The 11,806-nt window shown below is 32.8% G+C and overlaps 1 protein-coding gene across 3 annotated transcripts; it reads right to left on the bottom strand.

The window, feature by feature from the left end:
- Window positions 1-477: 477 nt before the first annotated feature.
- LOC145109480 (uncharacterized) lies at window positions 478-11,327 on the bottom strand. 3 transcript variants are annotated; one of them, XM_079046648.1, is made up of 14 exons: window positions 10,939-11,327; window positions 9,534-9,963; window positions 8,642-8,836; window positions 8,247-8,291; window positions 7,293-7,417; window positions 6,818-6,862; window positions 6,616-6,720; window positions 6,406-6,538; window positions 5,840-6,333; window positions 4,870-5,401; window positions 4,714-4,791; window positions 4,203-4,611; window positions 3,357-4,069; window positions 478-1,019 (listed from the first exon to the last, which is right to left on the bottom strand). In XM_079046648.1, the coding sequence occupies exons 13-14, from the start codon at window positions 4,044-4,046 to the stop codon at window positions 960-962; spliced, it is 750 nt and encodes a 249-aa protein (XP_078902774.1). In that variant the 5' UTR covers window positions 4,047-4,069; window positions 4,203-4,611; window positions 4,714-4,791; window positions 4,870-5,401; window positions 5,840-6,333; window positions 6,406-6,538; window positions 6,616-6,720; window positions 6,818-6,862; window positions 7,293-7,417; window positions 8,247-8,291; window positions 8,642-8,836; window positions 9,534-9,963; window positions 10,939-11,327; the 3' UTR covers window positions 478-959. The 3 variants fall into 3 exon arrangements, with proteins under 3 accessions (XP_078902774.1, XP_078902776.1, XP_078902773.1); XM_079046650.1 differs by having other exon boundaries at window positions 6,646-6,720; XM_079046647.1 differs by having other exon boundaries at window positions 6,406-6,720.
- Between the last annotated feature and the right edge of the window lie 479 nt (window positions 11,328-11,806).

Below are 11,806 nucleotides of genomic sequence, written 5' to 3'. Positions count from 1 at the left end.
AGAAATTATAACAAAATAATCATTATATTTGTAAAATAGATTTTGCATGATTATTTAATTTGCAAAATTACTTCTGATTATTAAGATGGAAGGAAGTACAAAGACATGAATACCCTTTTAATAAACACGAAAACTATAAAAAAAATTATATAAAGGACTAGATACCTATCTTTAAAATATAATAAGAAACCAAATTCATAATTTATAAAAGAGCAATAATTTAACTTTAAAATTACGAAGGGTGGAAAATGTTAGATAAAAAAAAATTAAAAGAATATAAATATAAGATTTTATGATGGCTATAGTCTAAATCTCTATTTCAAAGACTTCTTTTATTTTGTATGTTAGAAAAATTATAATGTGATTTGATTTTAACCATTTTGACTCTGAAAAAAGTAATCAAAAGTATATAATAATCATTATATTTGTAAAATGGATTTTGCATGATTTTAATTAGCAAAATTACTGTTCCGATCATTAAGATGAAACGAGGTACAAAGACATGAATACCCCCTTGATTCTGTCATTAAAATAGCCCCAGAAAACTTGTAAATCCGATAATGATCTACAACTATGTAAATCCGATAAGCTATTAAAATAGCCCCAGAAAACTTGTAAATCCGATAATGATCTACAACTATGTAAATCCGATAAGCTAAAACACTTACAAACACAATCTTTCATAAAACACATATAGAAACTCCAAACAAAAACATTTGGATTATGAAATAATGTTTTGGATTTTTTCATTGATTCCTTGTTTATCTTGTGGTTTCTTTCTTTGTTCCTTTGGTTTGTGACCAGGGTGTTTCCGTTTCTTTGATAGTTTTTGGCTGTAAAAGGTGGCAGTGGCAGTGGTTTTCTGGTAGTCATGGTGGCATCGAGTGTGTAGATATGAAGAGCAAGGGCACAGAGGTGGTGGATGTCTTGGTGGCAGCTGCCATCGAAGACCACTACCATCACCATGTGTTGTTGATATAATCTATCTTGGTTTCCAATACCATTGTTGCTTCAACCATCTGCAATCCAAAAACATAAAAATTAAAAAAAATAATAATAATATTAAATAACTACTATTTTTAGTTTGGAATTCATTCAATAAAGAAAAATTTGCAAAAATGATCCATATGGTTTGTCAATTTCTTTAGGTAAGGTCCAAAAAAAGGGTTTATTAGCAAAAAAATGCCCCTATAACTTTTTTATTGCGTTAATTCTTTTTATTGGATTATTACTTTAAATTTATTATTTTTATTTATAATAAAATATTATTTTTTAATTGTTTTTAATTTCTTTTAATTGCTTTCTTTATTGTTTTAAATAAAAATACCAAAAAATCTCACCCACCACCACCACTTAGTCACCACCAAAAAACCTCTCCTAATTTATTTTAAATAATTGGAAGATAACATATTTTGCACAACACCACCACCATCACTCAGTCACCACCACCACCACCATCACTCAATCATCGTGTTTATTTTAGTTTTTGTGTATTCACATATATCTAAATTTGTTATATATTTCAATAAACTTATGATTTTAACTTATGATTTTGACATATATAATTTCCCAAAAAATATTTCTACATGAATTACCAAATCCGAGTACTCGCTACTCAGCAGTTGGCCGAACGAGTACCGAATAACGAGTTCTACAACATTGCCACCACCTGTGTGGTGGCTATGGTGGTTTGAAAACCCTCGATCTAACATTGTTGCCATCGATAGCGGTATCGGTAATAAATGGTCGGCTAGAAACTGTATTGTTTTCTAAGGTTTATTGTGCATTGTGTGGGTAGTCGACTAGTGTAGTTTTCGTCGAGAATTGCCAACTGTAGGCGTTGATCGGTGATTTCCAGCGAGATGATACGACATTACGACAACGTAAGGTGGTAGAAGGCAACGAATGGAGGAGCTGACCAGGAGTGTATGGATCGGGCTAACTGGTGGTTGTAGCAGAATATGGTCGGCTTAGTGGCAGAGATAGAGGATTCCGACGGATTGTGATGAGGTTGTCTTAGGTGGCTATTGGTGGCATTGGGTGTAACAAGTTGGTGGGGTTTCTGTTGAACAATCGATGAAGGCAATTAGCGGTTGTCCCGCCGATTTTCGATGATGGGATGCAACACTTTTACGTATTCTGGCGACTTTGTGGTGGAACCAAGCAAATTAAAAAGAAGTATTATAAATTATTAATCCAATATAATGACATTTATTATATATAAAAATAATAATCCAATAAAAATAATTAAAGAAATTAATAATAAAATAAAGTAATATTTATTAATAGAAAAATATTATATGTTAAAAAAATATTTATTAATATATAATAATCTAATAAAAAAGAATTAATCCTATAAAGAAGAAATTTAAAAAAATTAATTAAAAAAATTAATAATATAATAAAATAATGTTTATTAATATATAAATATAATATAATAAAACTAATATTTATAAATATATAATAATCCAATGAAAAAGAATTAATCCAATAAAGAAGAAATTAAAAAAAGAACTAACTAAAAAAATTAATAATATAATAAAATAATATTTATTAATATATAAATATAATATATTAAAAATAATATTTATTAATATATAATAATCCAAAAGAAATAAATTAAAAAAAATAATTAAAAGAATTAATGTACAATAATTCAATAAAATGAAAAAGAAAAATTGCAGAAATGGTCCTTGTAGTTTGGTAAAAAGATAAAACTGCAGAAATGGTCCCTAGGGGTAAATTCGTCATTTTCAAAAACTTAACAGCCAAACTGTTAAACTTAACGAGGTAGGGACCAAAACCACAATAAAACCACCAAATAGGGACCTTTTTTGCTAATAAACGTTTTTTTGGACCTTACCCAAAGAAATTGTCAAACCACAGGGACCATTTTTGCAATTTTGTCTTCAATAAAATATAACTCAAACTTAACTTATTTTCACAAAAATGATGAGAATTCTCACTTTTACTTTATTCAAAGAGAACTAGTGGACATGGGGATTATAAAATATTAGAAAGTAAATGAAGTGGACATCTGGATAAAGTGAAAAATATGAAAAACATCACAAGATATATAGGATTTTAAAAGAAACATCCGGTGGATCTTAATGTTATATAGCAATTATGCTTTTTATCAACACCACACAACCTCACACATAATACATGTGTTGTGTACGTATATTTGTATGTATATAGATATGTATATGTATATATACATGTATGTATATATGACATCAGATAGAGGTCAATATTATCATTTTATTTGGGACATGGACAAAAAACATTTTTAAAACTTGTTTCTTTAAGGACCAAAACTGAAAAGAGTTAAACTCAGGGGCAAAAATGTAATTTACCTCATATACGGTATTAGCTGATTTAACAGAAGCAGACCATTCAGACCTCCATTCAGAACTTGCCCTAGATCCTCTTTTAGCTCCATCAGGAAGTGCAGCTTCCATATCCAACAAATTCATCTTCAACTGTCTCAATGAATCACAACTGGGTCCTGGTCGACTCACCAAACCCAAACCACAATCAAACTTGTTCTTCTTATGTTGTTCAAATTCAACATTTATGAAAAAGGTTTCATGGCATTTAACACAGTGGTATCTACATGGCAAAACGGGTTCCAAACAATCACACCTATGCCATTTTGCCATGTTCGCCTCCAGCAACTCACTTGCCTTTGTAGCAAGTCCGTTGTTATGCGAAAGGATGGTTTCTCTTCGGGTCGTTTCGTTTGAGTTGATTAGATTCTTGATTTGTTCGTCGGATTGGAATAGACGCCATGCACCGGAATCGGAGTCGTAATATATTGGAATCACACATTCCGGTCTTGTTATGATGATTCCGTAATGTGTGCTTGTGTTTGTGTTTGGGAATCCCCAATAGAATCTGTTCTCGGAATCGATACCCAAAAACTCATTGCGTAAAGAGCGCTCTTCATGATTAACAAATTTTAGGGTTTTTTTTGTTGCATCACATTCACATCTGGCTCTTTCAAATTCGTATGGATAAGACTGGTTTTCAATAGCTCGTCGCATAGAAACTTGAGCAAGAAGGTTTTCTGCATTAAAAAAAAACATACGAGTGAATGACCATTTTACCCTTTTGTCAAAAAAGTGATGCTGAATACAAATTATTGTTCATCGTTTATCCAGACAGGATTAATTTAAAGAAAGAGAAAGAAAGAAACTCACCTTATCTGCATCTAATTCCCAATACTCTTTTTCCTTCAAGGCAGTGGTTATATCCAAAAACATAATTGTTTCTTCACTATTTTTATCAACAAGTTGTAAAATATTTTCAAGAGCTTCCTGCGTCGTTGTCCTGCTGAGGTGGCACACAAATGGGACAAAACCAGTTGCCATTTTGGATTTCAGAAAGAGGGGAAGTTAAACAGTATGTGTGATAGTCTCCTTCACACGTATCACAAAGAAGTACTTTTGTATCATATTTATTAATCCCACATACATTACCGATTCCTGTTTCCCAGGGTACTTCGGGTATTTCAGTTGAAGTTAGAATCTCTTCAAGCTCCTTACCTATTTCCTCAACAGGTTTTCTGTTCATGTTATTTTCATAAAATCTCCTAAACAGAGTCCCTACCTGCATTAATAATAAAATCACCTTAAGAAATCTTACTTTATTTAGTGCTGACATGGCAAAAAAAGTTTGGTGATATCATGTGGACTATAATAAGAAACCAACCTCCTTTTCATATAATAATTTAAATTTACGTGACATTTTATCCACCAATCCAAATTTCCTGCGTAAGTTAATCCACACCTGAAAATCAAAAAACATTAACAAAATAATAAACCTTAAAATAAAAATAAAATAAAAAGGTTAAAGAGAATATCTAACCTCCTTAACATCCTCAGGAAATGCTTCATGTGAAGCACCATATGCCCATGAAACAATCTCAAATCAATGGTTCTTAAATCAATAGGACGCATCGACACAGATCCAAAAACAATTTTTAAATAATTATCATCCAAATTTAAGGCCCTCCCAACAAGATCAAAAAGAACTTTTTTCTTCTTATCATAAGCTGCTGCCACCTGGCGTAATACCACACGACACTTTTTCATCACTGTATTTGATAACATCTTGGAGGTTTTGATTTCTTGAATGACAGGTGGCGATGGTATTTGTGGGCCACCAGATACTTTTTTTTAAAACATTGATTACGGCTCTCTTAGTGGGCCCGGATGCATTGCCCTTGTACATGTCTTTTGAAATGGAAGCTTCCAGAAGCTTCTTTGCCCATTCGGGTGGGTTTTTCTTTAAAGATTCACGCACACAGTTCCGAATTCGGGATCCCACATTTGGAGGCAGCTTTCTAACAGGATCAAGCACTTTCGCCCACTCTGGAATACTAAAATCTGCTTCCCACCTATAGTTTTCCGAATTGTCGACTTTAGTGTAAATCTTACATTTTTGGTCCCTGAGTGAAGCTGTTTTTTTCAATTTTGGTCTCAAAAAGTTTTCCCATGCAAATTGGTCCTTATTTTGTAATGTTTTTGGTCTCTGTTTTAAGTAAAAAGGACTATATTGTTGGACCAAAAACAGTCATTTCACGTGAAACAGGAACCAAAAAAAAGAGGAACCAAAACTGCAAACCCAAGCACCAAAATGAAATTAACTATAAGATTTATTGAACTATGTGAATTATATATAACGGGAAGTGATCCGTACACAACCGTTTTTTGCCATACACAACAATTCATGCTTTATAGAGTTGTACGGTACAACATTTTAAAGTACCAATTGTTGTGTATGGAGAAAATTTGTTGTGTACAAATCATATCCCATATATAACAGATATATTCACCTGTGCATCCACATCAGCACCTGCAACGCCAGATGGCGATCCAGAGAAAATACCATCATCGCCTTGCATACATCGAATGAGCTTAGTGTTATTACCAACAGTAGTGTCTAGAGAATTGATTTCACCACCCATTAACAAGCGAAAAGCCAAGATATATCTTCTAGCCACTTTTGGCCACGTCAGCAGATTAATCGGAAACATTTCTAATTTTATCTTTTTACCCTTGTCCTTTGTATCTTCAGCATCATTGGTTATGTTAACACGTTATCTATTTTTTTCAGGAGCTTAGTAACTAGCCTACACAGGCGGACAGTAGTCAGCTTGTCAACCTTATGTTTAACACAATTCATTTCTACTGATTCCAGAAATACCCCTGCCCCGTATCCATATGTAACAGGCCATGGTGTAAGAAGCTCCTTTTCAAGATCTTCATATGATAAACAATCTTCTTCCACTTCAAGAACTTCTTGAAAACGACATATGAACTCATACACCTGTGTAGAAGGGAAGAAAGATAAAAACATGTTATAAAAAGACAAGAATACCCTTGTACGAATAATGCATACCTGAAGAAGGTCGCCTGTTGCATGAGAAGATAGCCTTGAGGAAATGAGACTCCCAACAGGAAAAGGCTCCACGTCCTTTATTTTAATTTTTTTAATTTTTTTTTGAAATTAGGTGATTTTGAGCAACTGGACCCTGTCATGATGAAAAAAAGTCCACCTTGACATGTATAAAATGAGCCAGTAAGTTTTTCATGCCAACAAGATTTATACCCAATTGGCAAAATATAATTGCCACCGTACGTAGTATAATGGGCTTGCAATGATTTTCCCAAATGAAAGAACATACAAGTCTTCAAATTGTACTGGAAGTTGAACCTAAATATAAACCATAAACATAATCCAAAATGTAAATAATTGACAAAAAATGTAATGAACTAAAACTTGATGGTCAATAGTAAACATTCCGACATACATTGATCTTGTGTGCCATCAATCTGATATCTGAATGAAGCGGAGCCTACGAAAAATGTAACAAGTCAATGCAACTCAACTATACTTATATTCAAATTTAGGGAAATGATATATTTCTCCAAATTTGCAACTATTGATTTGATTTTTGATCTACAAGAGAAGATTATCGGGATTCCACATTACTAATTAAATCATTTGAAAATTGTAACAACTTGAAGTAAAAAAAATGGCATGCGAAAAAACCCAATTAAACGCTAGATTTAATAAAGGTGAATCGCTTCTTGATTTCACCATAAATTCAAAATTTTGTGAATAGAAAGTAACTTGAATCGACTAGATTTATGATTGTAAAGGAATGCAAATGATTTACAACTAGAATAGCTAGTTTTTAGGACTTCATAAGAAAAGCATTCATCAATAAGTAGAAAATAAACGATCGATAGATAAATCAATAGATATAAAAGGAGGACATTCACCTGCTAACTTGCAACCTCCTCTCTTAGGATTTGTTGCCTATCTCTCAGATTAAGAGCTTTTAGGGCTCTTAGGGTTTCAAACTTTGACTTGAAATCCTCCTATTAAATAGATGCATTTTATAGACCTGCACAGATCGGGTTAAATCAATGAAATCTTACAAAGAGGGCAATATGGTAAATTCACAATACTTGGTCTTATTTACCAATTTAATTATTGATTGGCAAGCGACGGAAGACATAATCTATTCCACTCTTTGCTATATAGATTTTCGACTTAGTAACAATTACCAAAGTGCCCTTAACTTGGAATGCTATATAGATATTCGGCTTAGTTACACCTATTTGGCAAACTAGCTGAAATGTAGCTTTTATCAATAAGCTATTTAAAACTAGTTTATCAATAAGCTAGCTTATAAGCTACTTTATAAACTATGATAACTACTTTTATGGTTTTACCAAATGCTAAATTACTATAACCTAGGTTATTTTTGCCAAATATGGCCTTAGAAAGATTATTGTAATCTAACCATAATTTCTCTCTCATTGTGTGTCTATTGATCCTTATTGAGAAGCCCGAATATATGTTTGTTTCTTCCTTTTTTGTAGGATTTGAACTATGAAAACTTGTTTTGTGTGTTGGAATCAATCTCACGGAATGAGAAAGGCGTTGTTTGAACACATTATTTTAATGTTACACACAATATTATTGTTAATAATTATAAAGAAAATGAATATAGATATGGAAAAATGGGAATCATTGCAACATTTCATCTCTTCATTCCAAAACGCACCAACCAAGAATATAATGTTGACTTTTTAAGAATAAATAACACCAAACATATAATGGAGAAAATGAACTTAAATGGTAAAAGAATTATTTAAAAGATTTAGCATATTTCATTCCAAACTGGATAAATAAAGCAAACCCAAAAATAAAATGGTAATGGACCATACCGTTACTTTCTTCATTACATTTTTCCCATTCCAGTCAAGAGAAGCCTATAGCAATAAAAATGTGTTTATTTCTTCATTACATTCCACCTCATTATGCAAACGAATTAATAGAAAAAAACATAAAACCAAGAACAGGGAAAAAAATACAACTTCAATTATTAAAGCAATAAGATAGAAAAAAAAAAGCAACCAAGATATTGAAATGACCAGAAAGATAATCAGATAAACATGACTAGAAATAAGTTATAAGAATATAAAACTACAAAGATTTACACTAGATCTGATCTCTGATTTCTGCAGTTTTACTTTTTTTTTTTTTTTTTTTTTTTTGCAGTTGCTTGGAAGAGCTGCAGCGAAAGTATTTGGCAAAAGGAAAAGAGAAATGAGTATTTTACCTACAAATGTGGGGTCCCGAATTCGGAATTGTGTGCGTGAATCTTTAAAGAAAAACCCACCCGAATGGGCAAAGAAGCTTCTAGAAGCTTCCATTTCAAAAGACATGTACTAGGGCAATGCATCCGGGCCCACTAAGAGAGCCGTAATCAATGTTTTAAAAAGAGTATCTGGTGGCCCACAAATACCATCGCCACCTGTCATTCAAGAAATCAAAACCTCCAACATGTTATCAAATACAGTGTGAAAAGTGTCGTTTGGTATTACGCCAGGTGGCAGCAGCTTATGATAAGAAGAAAAAATTCTTTTTGATCTTGTTGGAAGGGACTTAAATTGTGATGATAGATATTTAAAAACTGGTTTTGGATCCGTGTCAATGCATCCTATTGAATTAAGAACCATTAATTTGAGATTGTTTCATGGGGTATATGGTGGTTCACATGAAGCATTTTTTGAGGATGTTAAGGAGGTTAGATATCCTCTTTAACCTTTTTTTTTTTTTTTGATTTTAAGTTTTTATTGTTTTGTGGATTCTTTTTTTTAATGTTTTTTGATTTGCGGGTGTGGATTAACTTACGCAGGAAATTTAGATTGGTGGATAAAATGTCATGTAAACTTAAAGTGCGATATGAAAAGGAGGTTTGTTTCTTATTATAGTCCACATGATATCACCAAACTTTTTTCTTTTGCCATGTCACGTTTATGGACAATGACATTGCATAAAATATGTTAACTTGTGTTATATCTTCATAATTCAAATCATACAATGCCTTAATAAGGAATAATTGGTAAGTAAAATGTTGTAATAAAGCTAAAGAACATAAAGTAAGATTTTATTAATACAGTTAGGGACTTTGTTTAGGCGATTTTATGAAGATAACATGAACAGAATACCTATTGAGGAAATAGAGAAGGAGCTTGAAGAGATTCTAACTTCAACTGAAATACCCGAAGCACCCTGGGAAACAGGAATCGTCAATGTATGTGGGATTAATAAAGATGATACAAAAGTACTTCTTTGTGATATGTGTGAAGCAGACTATCACACATATTGTTTGACTCCCCTCTTTCTGAAATCCCAAAAGGCAACTAGTTTTGTCCCATTTGTGTGCACCTCAGCAGGACAACGAAGCAGAAGCTCTTGAAAATATTTTACAATTTATTGATAAAAGTTGTGAAGAAACAATTAAGTTTTTGGATATAGCCGCTGCCTTGAAGGAAAAAGACACTAGGCATGCGGAAGATTTGAAATTCGTATCATCTGTTTATTCTGTGCGCCACGTCAGCATAGATCTTGAGAACTTTTTGAGTGTCAATGTGACATCTGTCGTTAAAGGTGACAAAGAGACTCGTGAGTTTTTAGAGTTGTTGAAAAATGGTTGAGAGGGATGTATACTAGGCAAATATCATTTACTTGATTCATCTTTAACAACTTCAACTAAAAATATGTAACTTTCTCTTTTACATTCCACTCGTGGGTGAAAACAAAATATGCAAAGTATGTTATTTTTTTATAGAAAGCATAACAATTAAGAACAATAAAAAACAAACATGATGAAAGAAAAACACAACTTCAATTATTAAAGCAATAAGAAGAATAGAAAAGCAACCAAGATACTGAAATGACATTTTCGTCTGCACGAAAAAGAATGCAAGGTTAATAATAAGGATGAACAAAAGGATAAAATTCAAATAAAATGAGAAGAAATAAGTACTAAGAATATTAAAAATACAAAACCAGAAATATATTTAGATTTTAGACTGTAGAATGTTGCGCAAAATAAAAAGATTGAGCATAACTAGTAAAAAAGTTTAAGCAGTCCGGGAGCTTATGTTTTCGCGCTAAATTATCTCAATTCAATAAATTTATTTCGGTAGCTTATTTTCATAAGAAAACTAAAAGCATATTTGTGCAAACGATACTTAGCATATCAATCCTGTTAAGAAAACTAAAAGCAATCATGAAGCCATATCTACATCTATAGTATATGATATTTCATTATCATTTACTATTATTACTCAATACTATCACAACTGAGTTTCATATAGCAATGGACATTATTGCATAATAATTACTGTGACAAGAATCATGCATGTTAATGATGAATGTTTTATCAACTGCAAGGTGATTAACTTTATCTTTCATAAAAGAAATTATACACTAATTGATCGAATTTAACAACAGAGATTTTCGATCCTTATTGATTTTCTTGTTAGTTCGACTAACCCATTTGGCATCACAATATAGATTTTCTTTTTAAAACAGAGAACCAGGAAATTAATAGTAATAACTTGATACCTTCAATTTTCGTTTCCGATAGAAGTAGGCTTGGATTTGAAACCTAACGGACGACGATCATAAAACAGCATATCAATCAGCAGCTCTCGGCATACCCCCAGACCAAGAACATCTACCGATGACGCCGCCTCCATTCCTCCCCACTCAAAAGGGAAACCGCAGGGCGAAGCGTCGGATTCTCCAAGAACAATCACCGGTGTATGGTCTCCGGTGGCTATAGGAGACACGTCGTTATGGAATGATCTGAATAAGGAGAAATCGGCAGCGTCTTCTTCGTCGTTGAGTTCCAAAGAGGCGTGACGAAGATAGTGTCCTCATTCAACCAGGTTTCCAGGCGACATGGCCGCCATTGTTTTGTGTAACAATGGGTATATTCGGGACTCCAGCTAGCAACTTCGGGTTGCCTTTTATTCTATTTTTAAAGAGAAAATTATAAGAGTAGTACCTGTGGTTTGAAATAGTTTGTCATTTGATCTTTAACTTCTTTTTTAACATGAACGGTTCCTACGCTTTGATTTTTTATTTTTTTTTTTTTTTATCCCACACATCCGACAACTACCGTTAGCCCACTCCAGCAACCGGTACCAGTAACCTCCGACAGTCAAGCCAAAACTAAATCAAAACCTACAACCAGAATAATATCTGAAATTAAACCTAAAATCCCACTTGGAACACATAACTTTCTCACCATCATCTTCGTATAGTTATTCAGCAGACCATCAACACGTTAAATGAACCGGAATATCCAAACCACACAAACTATTAAAACCATATTGATTCTTATTGTAACGCCCTGTTTCGAATCGTTTCCCATTGCGGGGTGGTAATCAAGGAGTGGGTATTTGTCACACCCCCAAACCGGAACGGC

This window comes from Lactuca virosa, chromosome 4 (genome assembly GCF_052849685.1).
Source record: "Lactuca virosa cultivar CGN04683 chromosome 4, Lactuca_virosa_CGN04683_v6, whole genome shotgun sequence".
Taxonomy (NCBI): Eukaryota; Viridiplantae; Streptophyta; class Magnoliopsida; order Asterales; family Asteraceae; genus Lactuca; species Lactuca virosa.
This window is presented reverse-complemented; position numbering and strand designations above follow the sequence as displayed.

Bases quoted from the DNA above. Each gene is read 5' to 3' on its own strand.
- LOC145109480 (XM_079046647.1), bottom strand. From the start codon at position 4,046: ATGCGACGAGCTATTGAAAACCAGTCTTATCCATACGAATTTGAAAGA. The intron at 1,020-3,356 runs GTAAATTACATT...TTTGGATTGCAG, and splicing joins CAGCTAATACCGTATATGAG to ATGGTTGAAGCAACAATGGT.